This window comes from Melozone crissalis, unplaced genomic scaffold (assembly GCF_028551555.1).
Source record: "Melozone crissalis strain CALT ecotype California unplaced genomic scaffold, PUWL_Pcris_2 ptg000023l_1, whole genome shotgun sequence".
NCBI lineage: Eukaryota > Metazoa > Chordata > Aves > Passeriformes > Passerellidae > Melozone > Melozone crissalis.
In genome coordinates, this window is record NW_026535801.1 from 31,192,498 (window position 1) to 31,207,259 (window position 14,762).

The 14,762-nt window shown below is 38.9% G+C and overlaps 1 protein-coding gene across 1 annotated transcript in view; it reads right to left on the reverse strand.

Annotated features, from left to right (window-relative positions):
- MYLK (myosin light chain kinase) overlaps positions 1 to 14,762 on the reverse strand; it is a 138,159-nt gene that overhangs the window by 78,627 nt on the left and 44,770 nt on the right. Inside the window, exons 11-13 of the mRNA XM_054277776.1 lie at positions 4,517 to 4,654; positions 3,686 to 3,883; positions 2,252 to 2,498 (exon numbers count right to left, since the gene is read on the reverse strand). Coding sequence (XP_054133751.1) covers positions 2,252 to 2,498; positions 3,686 to 3,883; positions 4,517 to 4,654 — 583 coding nt within the window. The remainder of the gene's footprint in view (positions 1 to 2,251; positions 2,499 to 3,685; positions 3,884 to 4,516; positions 4,655 to 14,762) is intronic.

The following is a 14,762-nucleotide window of genomic DNA, read 5'->3' on the forward strand; positions in this document are numbered from 1 at the left end:
GCAACTCTATTGCAAACTCAAAGTTGCACAGCTGACTTTTGGCTCCTTGGACATGCCCGAGGCTGTTACCTCTCTGTTACTCATAGTACACATCCAGTGCCTAAAAACATATGACTTTCTGTTCTCTGAACATTCACTGGAATTTCACAAGTGACAGCATGGTAGAAGGAGGTACAAGCATTCCCTTTGCTCTAATTGCAGCACAGCATTACTCATTATGGATTAGAAAAAGCCAGAATATATGCACTGATCTTTGTGGGGTCCCCAGCTATTTCTGCAGTGAAAGGAATAAGGAATAGCTACAACTAGCATGTAATCTGCTTTCTTGTTTTAGAGCTACAACTTTACTTTTTGTCCTTCCCCCTAAAAATTCCTCTCATCTACTCATTGTCTGGAATAGTTTCCTTTCTAAGTGTACATTCCAGAGTTATGATAATATGAGACTTCTACTTTGAAAAAAGAGCTCCAGTGATGAATTTGATCTGAGTGATCACCAACTACACCTGATCAAGACAGTCCTACATCAGTCCCAACAAAACTCTCTTGGCTCTCCTTTGTCCTCTTTCATTCTTCCACCCCTGAAGTTTTGCTGAAATATCTCATTGTCTTTTCATTCCAAGTGAAACCAGCATATCATAAGAGAAGATGCCCAGGGCAAACACACTGAGGTGTGGAAATGTACCAGCAGCAAGGAGCAATTCTCACAGTTTCTGCTCTCTCCTGTTGAGGTTGGTGACCTGAATGAAATTGAACTGGCATTTCTAATCCTGCCAGAGATACTGAGTGGTAGAAACACCCCTGATCCCCAAAGGACAATAAATGCAAGGATTTCTGTAGACATAAGCTGCTCAAATGAGCATTATGAATGTCTCAGATGACCTGGGCCAATTGCAAAAAAGCCAGCTCTGAAATGAGCCAGTTCACAGCTTATTGCAGACTACAAAGGGCCTAAATCTACTGAAGAGCTGATTTGCAAGAAGGTCATAGCACATGTGGCTCTACCCACATAAATGTTATCAATGAGACTTGAAATTAGGTACAGAAAAACATTATAGGAAATCTTGATATTCAACATCTGTAATTTTCTAAACCACCCTTTTCTGATGAAAAATAAGTGCCTCATTTGACTTTAAATACTAAAATATACTGAAGCTAGTTTGTGTCTGCCTGTCATTCTCCATGAAATCATACCTTCGAGCTAGGAGACATCTACATAGAGACATATCCATCATCATTTAGGGCACGTTGGTTGGGAAAAAAAAACTGTATCCATAAAAAATTAAACTCATTATTTACAAGCTAAATAGGTTGAATTTTTTAAGAAATCCCCTCCTTTCTTGCATTAAGAAGATACGGATAATTTATTTCCAAGTACGCAAAGGACAATTCAGACTTGTACACCTGGCCTAAAAAGTGAGTGTATGGAGAAAACCAAATAATTTCTTCCAGTGTAATGGACTCAAATGCCCATGATGATGAAGTAATTTTAATAAAAAAAGGCCCAAACACTAGCCAAGTAAAGCAACTACATCTGTGTATAGTAAATAGCACAGAATGATTTCCATTGCAGATGGTAAGTGCTGTGGCACTTTCTACAAGGTAAGGACCTAGCAAATCTAACTCTTCATTTAAAGTCCAATTATTCTACCAGAATAAAAAACAATTAAATTCAAAACAACTCTTCCAGATATTGTAGGAATGACAAGATGTTCAAAACATCAAGGTGCCTTATTTCAAAGATATGTCAGCAAAAGGAGACTACAACTTAGAAGATTCAGACATTTCAAACATGGCCAGGAAACACTTTTTCCCCTTAAAGGTATGATCTTGTGTAACTGCCCTCCCTAGACAGCTTGTTCCTATGGAAAGAGGCATCCTTACAAATACCTAGAGAGATACCAAACATGATAAACAATAGCTCCAAAACTCAGGACATTGGTTGTGGTTTTCCTTGCTAGAAATTGCTTCCCACATAGCTGCCACAAAGCTTTGTTTTATAGGATCACAAAAAGAAGCCATACTACTTTGTCCTTTTTTTCTGACTCTTCTTGTGTTTCCTCTCTTCTCTTGGAGTTTTATTAGTTCTTTTTTATCCCTCAGAAATATTCTGTTCCTTTAGTACCCTAATGTTCCACTTGAATAGGATGGGACTCCTGTCTTCTTTGAGCGGGAATTTTAACTTGAGGGTAAATATAACTATTTGTTCTTTTTTCTAATATAACCAATTAGTTCTTTTTCAAAGCCAACATACCTGAGCTGAATTTCATACTGCCCTGCATGACGAGACTGCACATTCCTCAAGACCAGGGTGAAGATATCTTCATTTTGCAGGATTTCACACGCTGTTCCCGGCATTATTTCCTTCCCATCCTTAAACCAGTGAACAGTGGGGAAAGGATCTCCAGCAATGGCACAGGATATCAGGACATTTTGCCCAGGAGCTGCTGTCACTGACCTTGGTTTGCTAATGAACCAGGGCTGAATACCATCCTGAGGTTCTGTAGTTTACAAACACAGTTTACAAATCAGAAGAAAATGCCAAGCTTGAATGTCACCACTAAGCTAACTAATTTCAGGGAAGGCAATCACAGGCAAGGAAAGTTATTTTGAACATGCATGGTATAAGTTTTTAATCTGAAAATAAGTCAGACTTTAATTTTGGAAGTAACTTGTGTTCGTACTAAAATTAATCATTTACTTGGCACTTTACTGGCTTGATCCAAGCTTATATTAAGAGCAAAACAAAGGGACTTTAAAGCTGCCCTAAAAGGAATCTTGGAGATTTGTCCTTAGAGAATAGGGGTAGGAATAGCTTTAAGGCCAAGTAACAGTACTATGACTGCTGTGCAGTTGAGAGCTCATGCAATAAATCATCATTAACAATTGCATAAAATTGCATTTAATATAGAAGACTGACCCCAAGACCAGATCTCAGGGGGGACTGGAGGAGAGAGGAAGGTCTGAATTCAGAGCAGACAGTGACAGCAGACTAAACAGCTCTCTCAAACACTGCAGATAAGATATTCTACATTAAAATAATAAAAGTCTCACAGTGATTTCCACTAATTCTCAGTAGTGGCTATGAGGAAATGTCAATATTCAGTAATACCAGAAGAAGTTCCTGTCACAAAGGTAGTGTGTGCTCAGGCACAGGAAGTTGGTATGTACTTGAGTGTTTGCTGTGGGGTTTACATCATGTGAGGATATTTAAAGCCAAATTTTTTGCAGCGAGTTCTCAGATTGCAGAAATCATGTCTTCCTCACCTGCTACCACTACAATGCTAACATTAAAGCCAGGATACCTAGCTCCTAAAAAGCTTTTTCAAAGACTAAGGACTTCAATTAGAAACAAAAACATATTAAAAGGTTCACTTTAATCCATAGTTAAGTAAGCCTGATAGTTGTAATCTAAAACTGCATTTAGCAGAAGTTTTGCACTGTCCCTAGAAATAGGACTCAGGAATGCATTTTTGAAATAGTAACATAATGTTCCAGAGTGAAAAGATTTTTTTTTCAAGCTGCTTCTGCTCAATATCCTTTTTAATTCAGATGCAAAGACTGAGAACTTGAGCGTCCTTCACAACAAACCTTATAAACACTCATGTATTTTAAACAGACATTCCTCCAGCACAATAGAATAATAATTTTCTTTCACCATTTTATAAAGTGAAGAGGAGTTTTCTACCTTGAACTGTCAATGTAGCTTGTGTTTGACTTTCTCCTACTTCATTCCAGGCTTCACAGGTGTATTTGCCTGTGTCTTCAGGAAACACCTCCTGGATGTACAGACTGTACTCATTGCCCTTCTTCTCAAAGTGGAAATCTTCTGTCTCCTGGATTTCTTTCCCATTATGCAGCCAGATAATTTCAGGAGATGGGTTAGCTAAAAATAAGCAAGCAACAAAAATCTGAGACACACACAAAACCCCACCATTTGTCAATTAATAAAAGGAACAAGTTTGGGGGATTTTGACACCTGATTCTGAAACTTCATCTTCAGAACATTCAGGAATTTCTATTATTAACTCTGTCAATGCTGTGTAATGTGAAACGGTCTGTATTATTATGATTAAAATACAAATGAATAAGGGAAGCATGCATAAAGCACAAGAGGGAGAATGAGTTCTAGACACCACAAAGATGGTTATTAAGAGCTTCTGATACCAAAGTTCATACCAGGACTGCTCTTTTCTGTAGCACTAATCTTACCCCAGCTGACAGGAACTCAATCTTTTTTTGTTCACAACAAAAGCTATTACAAGTCCATTTCAACAAGAGAACCCATATTAAACTTATATCATTATATCATTCCATTCAAGAAACTCTTCTACAGGTCTGAATATGTTAAAAATGGACAATGTTCAGCCACACTGAAGATCACATTAGACCTAGCTTTTAAATCTGGTTCCTAGAAATATTTCCAAATGTAAAGATACCTGCTAAAAATATGGAAAAAACTACACACTTTGCAGCAGGATTTAATTTTTTTATGTAATACTGTTCTATAGCTACACACCTGATACCTCCACAGTCATTATCACTTGACTTCCATCCATTACTTTGAGGTCAGTCAGGCCCTGAAGGAAGATGGGTGCAAAAGTCTTGTTTAACTTTGTAGCCTGTGCATTCTCTGCCTTCTTGCTGCTCTTCTTTTCTGTGAAGTCAAAAAAAGAACAAAAGGGGTCTCTTACTGGAATTTTCATGACAAACTTTAACTGACCTTAGGCTCAACATGATTTCAAGACAGTGGTTTTGCTTCAGCTCTCAGAAGGCAAGAAATAACTGAAACCACCCAATATAGCTGTTTTGCCTTGCCAATATTCCAAGCAGAAAGACAAGAAATAGGAATGGAACTGTCTTCCTTCAGAGAATCCTATTAAATCATTGTTAACAGATATCAGAAAGTATCACTGAGAAATCACACTCATTTTTCCCCAAGTACACATGCTCAGGTGAAAAAAAAAAAAAAAAAGCAAAGCAACCCAAAAATTTCTAACCAAAAATTTAGTGCCTGTAATCACTGCTAAATTAATCTGAAAACCCTAGGGTATGTTACAAGTTGCCATTGCTGTGATTGATGAAATGTAGAAATGTGAACTCATTGCAGCACAGGATTTGTAACTCTGTAAGTAATTACAAACCATTTAGCTTGTTAGATGGTCAATATCCAATAGGTTTGAGGTCACCACCCTCCCCTCCTGTACTTCACTTCAGCAATTGATTGATGATGGGAAAGACTGAAACCTGAGGTTATCAATATGTATCAGAAAACTGTTGGATTAGGGCTTTTAAAATTTTTCTTTTGAGGCTGTACAATCAAATACTGAGGGAATTTAGAATTAAATAATCCACTCAACTCTATCTGTGATAAGCTGTTTCCACTAGCCACAGCCATTTAGAGGCTATGAAACAAGACCATTTAGCTCTGATCTATATGGTACAGTAGATCAGGAAGTCTACTCCTGCTCTAAAAACCTGAGCAACGACACTTCTGAAGCCCAAACAGTGATCGTGACCAAATATAAAAGTGATAAATATTTATCAGTCCCTTGGACACACTTTTTGTTTGGTTTAGCTTGTTTTCAGACCTCTTACATCTTGCCTTTAAAATTCCAGCCCTACATTCTATCCACATGTGAAAATATTTTTATTTTGCTTATCCCTACCTTCAAAATTTTCAAAGGAATATCAATCACATCCAAAATAGTATTACAGAAAGTGACAGGCTGGAGGAAAACCACAATTCATAAAATTAGTGATTAGAAAACAAAGACAGCAACTCACTGAGAAAGCCCACTGAACCTCCTGGAGGTAAAAAGTTAAATTTGTACTGGGGTAATTTGAGCTCAGCATAAATTTGGAAGCAGCCTGGAGGGGAAGTTTTTCCTCTTCTCTAGCAAAGCTTTTTCTAGCCAAAATCTTGTCTCACTGGCTCATGCTGCAGGTCTTTTCTTGGCACTGAGCAGGGAGACATTGATGCATGTGAGAATGGAAATATGGGACCTGAGTGAGACCCATTTGGATTGGTGCTATGGAAGCACAACTCTGCAGTGCCTGATTCACCATCAGACCACACTGATCAGCCTTAGGGCTTCCCACAGCACCTGCTTGGAAGTGACTAATGCTGCACAGAAAATAGCCAAGAAGCTGGGGGAAACTCTTCCAGAGAAATAAACTCCCGTGGTTCACCATAGCCCTCTGTTGTGTAATGGTTATTCAGAGAAACTGCTGTACTAAGCAATATCAGCACATGCACCTTCCCTGCTCTAATGCCCTGCAGGAAATCCCTTTGTCCCTCAAAGAGAAACTCTGTCACAAAATGTGGGGGAAAGAAGAAATCCACATAATGAAAAAAAGGAGAAAAGAAAAGAAGAAAAGGAAAAAACCCCAATAAAACCTCCAAAAAAGGAGGTAAAGAAAGGAAGAAAAGGAACAAAAAACCCAATAAAACTCTGTAAGACAGGGAAAAAGCATAGGAAAAAAAAGAATTAAAAAGTATGGTTAAATAAAAGTTCTTGTTATCCTTTTTACTGAAATAACTGGCAACACTGCAAATCTAGAAGGCAGATATACAAGAAGAGGAAAGCAGGGAAAGAAAAACAAAAGCAGAGGTGTGGCTCTAGACCAACAAAGGAATCATGGCTAAAACTACCAGTATTCTTACCCAAATCTGTGTCATCAAGGACACAGCAAATATATGGCTAATAAGTCTGATTTCATGACAACTTGAACAGGGTTTCTTCAAAACACAAGCTTTCCCCCTACTCTAAAAATATATCGTTTTAAAGGAGATCCTTAATCTTATGCTGCTGTTGTCTAGAAGTGTATGTTAATCAGTAGCATTTCGTACCAACAATTTAATCAGAATATCACACAAATAATCAAATATTTATTGCTGTAGCAGCAACAATTAAAAAGACTTTAGTTCTAACACAAACATGCTATTTCATTAAGAAAGCATGAGGGCTGATTTAATGTAATTTTTTTTTTTCCTTTACTTAAAATTTGATGTTGTGGACTTCTAGACTTAGAAAAAATTAAAGTTACCTACCTACTGACAACTTTAGTTTCTCACAGATGTTTTACACAAGAAAATGCAGTCCATTTTAATTCTGTTATTTAGTCTAAAATCATTGCATTTTTTCAGAAGGGACTGGTACAATCTTGCAGAGGCCAAATTACAAAGCCTGAATGTTAACTATTTTCACATTCTTCCAAAGCTTGTAAATGCTTTTAGTTGTTTATTTATGATAGCACTATGCAGTGACTCAGTGTTTGATGAATGCTTTAACATTTCACAATTTTACAAAGTAATAGCGGTACTCTACATATAATATACCTAAGGGCTCCTTCAATTTTAGCCTTACAGGTCTTCTTTGGAAAACAACAATAAAATTGATTTTGGAGTGAAAAGATGGGATGCTGATCATTTGAGATTAAGCAAATAACTCCTATTCCTATGTTGAAAAGATACTGTGTGATTTTACTTGCTTTTGAAAACACCTGGCCTTATTTTGACACTAAAATATTGAAAGGAAAACCATACACAAAAAGCTGTTTGCAAAAGGGTGGCTTCAAGTGCAACAACCATAGAAGTTCACATTCCCTGGTCACTGCTAGGTGCTTGCTAGTTTCATACATCAGGAACAAAATCCATGACCGGCACCAGGAAAATAGTAGGGAAGCAGAAATGAAAACAGGACACAAAAACAAACTGCAGAGAAAGTCGTGGCCAGGATTAGTGCTTGCTTTCCCTCATTCCTCCAAAGTCCCTTTGACCACATAAACTCTGCTGGGGTTCAAAGTCCATATGCTCTCAGGGGGTGCTGGCCTCAGAACCCAAAGCAGGAGGACAGGAGGAAAAGAAGAAGGCAGAGGTAAAGTTCCCAGCTGAGATACTGCAAGTCACTGTGCTTCTGGCTGCAACAGGCTCTTTCATAACACTGCAGGGTATTTCTGCTGCCAAAACTACGGACAATAAGAATACGGCACATCTGGCACCAGAAAGGAAATCTGGAACCCAAGGAAAATTTTGTTTGACATTAGCATAAAGGCATGACTTCATTATGTATCTATGCATCCTCAAGCTTATTCAGCTGAATGTGAAAAAAGAGGAGATCTGATCTCTGTCTATTATGTTAATGCTCTCTAATCACCTATAGCCATTTAATAGCTCCCTCATCACTCTTAAAACTTTTTGCTCTCACGTAGGAGTAGGTTCATCTCTAAGAATGAAAAATAAGAATACAAGAGTCAACACACAGTTACTAAAAATTCCTCTGTCAGTTAATTTTCTCTGTCCCTTTCCCTTCCTCAATCAGCTTCTGCTGATGCACTCAATTCCCTCCCCTCACCATGCCAAAGCAGTTCATGGGGGACATTAGAGAGCCCTACCTACTGCTCCTATAGATGGGCTTGATAAAACACAGGTACATTTCAATGACTTCTTTTCAGACCTTGTGTCTAGTGTACTTCACTGTAGCTTACAAAAGCTGCCACCATTTTATAGCCACAGCTGTTGGTTTTACACAGGTTAAATAGTGTAAGATGATACAGAAGAGAGCTATGATTTTCTGAGAGGCATCTCACAGAGAACAATTTTTGACAGAGCCTGACATAATGTGTAAGCCCAGTTGGAGCCTTTCTAATGGACAGTGATCCCTGTGTCATTTCAACAGGTTTTTGATAAGGTGTTACAAAGATAGATTTAAAAGTCCATCATAATGATCCCACTTAAAAGTTTCCTGTTCTTTGCCTTTCCTCAGGCTTTAATATGCATGAATGTTGGGAAACAGCAAGTAATAAGATGCACAACTCAGTGGGAAACACAGCCTGGGAGACCAGAAATAGTAAGCAAAGCATGTAAATGGTACTTTTTATACCCACATATATTTTCAACAAAGCAGAAGGAATATAGGCTCTTCCCACCACATTCCCTTACCCCTGAGGGTTCATTTTTTATTAGAAAGGCACTCTAATAAGCACTCAAATCTATGTTTAAAAAAAGCCACTTACTGCATTAAATCCATAGAGATTAAGGAGAATTTAAATTCTTTTAATTTCTTAGGAAAAATACAAATTCTCGGCATATTCAGATGGCAATGGGAAAAGATATATTATCTTTGATGTAAAACTATTTCTACTAATCTCTTATTCTGTGCTCCATGATTTGTGTAATCAATAGTAAGATAATCAATCTACAGTGACTATATACAAATATGGATTATTTATTAACCTGTATTATTGGAAATTTAGAGCAATAAAAAATGCTCTCCTTTTATCTGAATTTTCTCAATCCAGGTTTTAAAGAGTCCTTACATAAATTTAACCTCTGCATATCTGCAGACTGGAAGTTATTGCAAGAAGAATCTTAATGTTAGACGTGGGTCTAAACTGAAATAAATTTTAATTCTGTTAAGCCTTGACCTGGATCAGGACTTAGGACTTCAGAATATTTGTAAACATACTTATATTGATAAGCAATGGTGAATTATTGACCTGAAGGTGCATATCTAATAGAAAAGGGGAAAATTCATGCTGCACTGAACAGCTAACCTAGTACAAGTCAATTGCACAATACACCTGTACCAGTTTAATGGCAATTATGCAACCAACTATTTATATTCTAAGGTAAAAGACACAGATAAATCTACATCCTTGAGAGAAGGAAAAAAAGAATCAATAATTGCACAGTGCCATTCCTATTCCAAGATTTGCTGCTGAAACTGAAGAAGAATATCCATTTGAGGATGCAAACTTTAAGAAGGTTTCCAAAGACTAGACCTGGGTTATAGTCAAATCAGTTAACATTTTATGGACATCATCTAGTCTATGAAATTTTCTTGTTCATTTGCCTACCCCGATGTACTGAAGGCATTTTCATGTGAGCTGCAGAATGCTGACATCTCCTGTTGAAATATCAGGACTTCAGCATGCTGAGCACTGCACAGAATCACACAATAACTGAGTTTGGAAGGAGCTTCTGGAGATTGGCCTTTCCAGCCCCCAGCTCAAGCTGGGTCAGCTACAGCACTGCATTTATACACAGCTCCAGTGCACCAACCCAGTGGCCAAGGCCAGGGTTACAACTGGTCACAAGTCAAGGACACACAAAGAATAGAGAGTTTGCTGCCTTATGTTCAGAACACTGCAAAACCTCGCAGTGTTTAGTCTTACAAGAGGTTTAATTATACTGGAGGAATCTGTTTGCCAGCATTGTGGGGTTGGCTGCCAAGCAATGCCTGCTCCGAGCCGTGCGGAAGGGCTGCCTCGGCAACATTTACCATTTATGGTGCTTAAATATCAGTCTGGCTCACAGGCCAATAACTCACTGAGCTGAGGAGAATGCTTAACTCACAAAGCTCTGTGTGAGCAGGCTCAAAGAGAGAAGCACCAGATTCCACTAAAACCTCTCAAAACAAGACTTGGGTTCACACACAGATCTCAAGCTTGAAAAGAGTTTCACATCCTCAAATGTTTTTGGTGTAAACAAATCCAGCCATTACTAAATCTTAAGCTAACAATGCAATCTGTAAAGTTAAGAGATTTTATGAAGCAAAAAATTAATATGAAGACACACATTTGTCTTTCTGTAAAGTGTCTTTGCCTCAGGCATGAGGCATACCATTTTCTACAAGTTTTTCAAAAATTCAAAACTTGATTTATAATAGCATAAAAACGTATGAGACCTTTATGTTCCTGAGACATCTAGGAACATTTCTGCTTTATTAGAGATCTCAGGTTAGTATGCCATTTTGCAAACTTAGGTCATGAGAACTAGGTGTTCAATGACCTAGCAATGTTATTTACACATTTACCTCCCATCAATTTTTTGCAATTATAGTCTGTTTTTTGTAAATGGAAGGTAAGATTTAAGAGCTGGAACAAGTTATAGTCTGCATGCTGTCCTTGCACAACACAGAAAAACTGTTAACCCAAGACTGACAATGCCCTAAGCCTGTACCAGTCAGGGTGGCTGGGGATAGACAAAGGAGACCAAGTTCCACTTTATCTTGTCTGGGAATCTTTATTTTACTCTGGGCTAGGCTTCAAGCCCTATCCTGCAGCTCCATGTATGCTCCTTCTTCCCAGGGTCTTTCCTTTGTATGGGATATCAGCAGGTCAGCATTGTAACCTCTTTTGCCAGCTCAGTTTGTTCTGCAAACTGAGTTGGTGCAGTGGAGCAGTGGAACAGGCTCCCCAGGGAGGTGGTCACAGCACCAAGCCTGCTTGAGTTAAAGAGCCATTTGGACAAGGCTCTCAGGCACAAGGTGGGATTCTTGGGATGTCCTGTGCAGGGCCAAGAGCTGGGCTTGATGATCCTTGATGGGACCCTTCCAACTCAGCACATTCTATGATTCTGTGCAATTGAGATGGCACCCCAGAAATCCCACTATCAAAAGGCTGCACCAGTAAGAATCATGGTGTGGGTCAACAGTCAGAATAGAACAGACTGTCTCAGGTAAATGGGGTCTACAAGGATTATCTAGTCCAGTTGCCTGACCAGTTCAGAGCAGACCAAAAGTTTGGTCCTGTTGTTAGGGACAGTGTCCAAATACCCCTTAAACCCTGACAGGCTTGGGATCACTGATCACCTCTGCAGGGAGCCTGTTCCAGTGTTTGACCACTCTCTCAAAAGGTGATTCCTGATGTCCAGCCAGAACTTCTCCTGGCACAGTTTTCAAACATCCATTGTGCCCCACTGTTGGATTCTAGAGAGAAGAGAACTGCATTCCCCTACCTCCCTCTCTGCTTCCCCTCCTCAAGAGAAAGTTCCAGAAGAATGCAGGGGTCAGATACAAAATAGATGTCTGGGTTCAAGCAGACCACTCTGCAGTCAGCAGACCAAATTCCTCCCTGACAGTCTCACTGGAAGCTTCTGCAGCCAAAGTGGTGTTTGCTTTTGCCTTCAGAACTGTCTGCCTTATTAATGACTTACCCTGTTTGTAAGTTATTTACATCAAGTAATTGCTCTTTTGTCACTGTCACAGACAGCAACTCCATGGAAGGCCTGAGAGCTTGTATACCTACCAAATACATTTATAAGGCAGCTCAGCTGTCCACTGGTTACAAATTCCCCAGCATCAGAGACCAGTCTGACAAGCAGAACTTCAGGAAAGGTGCCTCATGTATGCTAGGTCAAGCCAGGTCAGCTCCACAGTGAAAACAGGAATTCTACTCAGTCAGTTCTATTTCACCTTCACATGTACAGTCTCAATTTTAGTGTGACTGCCCAGGTAGATTTTACTTTAATTGCAGGGAGTCGTGATGCATAGATATACCAGTTCCATTAGAGAAAAAACTGGGCTGTGCATGAGCTGAAATGCAATGGAAGCACAGTAAGAACAGGCAGTGAGAACAGTAAGAACACAGTAAGAACACGTGTCCCTGAAGATGCCACCAATCTAAAGAGTTACAGCCCCTTCAGCCTTTCCCTTCTCTGGCAAATCCACACGGGAAACAAAATTAATTATCCTGTGGTAATATTAAAACAGTTCAGCTCCTCTCTTGGGTGAGCAATCAAAAGGATACTGTACTAAGAATGCTGTTAGGGAATCCCTCAAAGACAAATAAGACTCAGATTGAGAGCTAAGAAACCAAATTTTAAGTTAGACTAATAAAGAGGAAAAAAGAGAGAAAAACCCACAACAACATTGTATTTCTGGGTATAGTTGGTGTCAGAAAGGTATTCTAAAGCAAGACCTGTTTGGCATTTAAGTCCATAAAAGATAAGGTAGCTCCAGTATGGCATTGCTTGTGGTTAGTTTTCTCTTCTTGATTAATTCATATTAAAAATATTTTGAACTAAAACACTACCCTGGAAAAAAAAAAAAAAAAAGAGGATCTGTGTATGTGGCCCAACAGTCAGGCCTCCTTTAAAATGAAGCTGCAGAGAAGCACTTCCAGTAGCACACAGCTGTACAAGGTTCCTACCCTCTGTTCTGTTCCTCTGCTGCAAAGCAATGATAGATGCTTCCCTTAGGTAACTTCTGGAGAGTTTTAAAGATTGAGCAAATCCTGTGAGGCAGTTTGATGGCTGTTGGAGTTCCCATTGGCTAATCCACATCAGCTGCTCTTGAAAACATTCTTTGGGGTAACATCACGCCCCTGCTTTCAAAATTATGCAGGCATATATTCAGTGAACAGGTTTTATATGTATTTTGATGACTTCCAGTTTTCAGTTGAAACTTAGAACACTACAGAATTTGGCAATCCAAGGTGGGGCAGTTTGCCCTTTCACCAATGCAGGGTTGTTCTCTACTGTTATAATAATCATCTGTTTTCTGTTATTCTAGTACATAATAATTTAATGCTCACAGTATTTGATCATGTGTCATAGTTGATTTAAGGGTAAGTTTCTTCATTTCTTTCTTGTCTTTTTATTTTTTTTTCTGTCAGCATCTCACCTTTTAATTTCATTTATAAGAAATGTTAATGCAATATCTGACGTTTAAATTTTTCTTATTCTGCATGCACTCATCCCTCATTTTTATCCAAATTTGGTTCCCCTTTTTCTGGAAATGACTTATAGTAAGAAACTATCTTTAGAGTGCATTTTTTATATTGATGCCACATCTTCTATCATTAACAGCTTTCATACATGTTTTACTTTTGCCTTTCAGTTTTGGTTTCTAGCTGGCATTCCGTTCCACATTTGGTCTTGAGGTCCTGCAAGAAGGCAATGTAAAAAAAAATAACCCCAAACTAACTTAGAAGGGTTATAGCTATTGATGAACCATACAGAATGCTGGACTGAGATCTCTGGGCCACTCTTGAAAGCTTTCCAACAGAGGTTTGTTTTAATGCTCATGGCAGTTTATCTCTGACTTTTCAATACAGTAATAAAACCCCTCTCCTTTTCACTTAGTGCTCTGAAACCATTTCTTATAGACAAGTGGTCCCACCCAGCTACTGCTCTGGAATGCCTTTTGGACATTTAATAGGACTAGACTGACATATTTTGTAAAGTCATCTCTAATCACTTATATTGTGCTTGAAATAAAGCAAAATACTTTCAAATAAGCAGTGACTTTGATAAGCTGTCACAAACATTTCATCAGTGTTGGCAAGTAAGAGTGTTCTTTGCTTACCTTTGGCAGAAATATGGATCTCAGAGAAACAGAGCTGTGGCCTCCCAAGGAGAGGCTGCTTATTGCAGTGATAACCTTCTTTAAACGATTAATGTCTAAGAAGGCTCCTTCTGAGACAGAAAGAAAAACAACCCACGACCTGAAGAGAGCATTTCTCATGACTGAAGGAAAAGATTCCTACCTGAAATGTTTTCTTCCACCTGGTTATATTTTATGGTCCCACTCACACCAGATGGGAGAGTGCCAGGAACAAAACAAACTGGTTTTTCAGACAGCATCTCCCTTTGCTGCTCTGATAAACTGGCTGCAGCAGGGACTGTGGCAGGCTTTCAGGTGGCTCTAATCTGCTCGTGCAGTGACCAATGAATGACTACAGTAATCGGCTTGGAAGGGCTACAGGCTGCCCAACATAGACACTTATGCTGGGGAGGCTGCACTGGGAAAAAAAACATGAACAGAAAGTGGTGGGGGAGAAAGGGGAACAGATGTGAGTCCAGGCAAATGCACTGCTGGCAGGGAAAGAGAAATGAGGTCAAGAGCTAATAAGCAGGAGCAGCTCTATCTGCTGAATAGTGTTTGCTTACAAAGAGTATTAGGCCTGTATTAAAAAAGAAAGAAAGAAAGAAAGAAACAAATAAAAAACCAGCAGTGTGCAGAGAACAAGCATCAGCA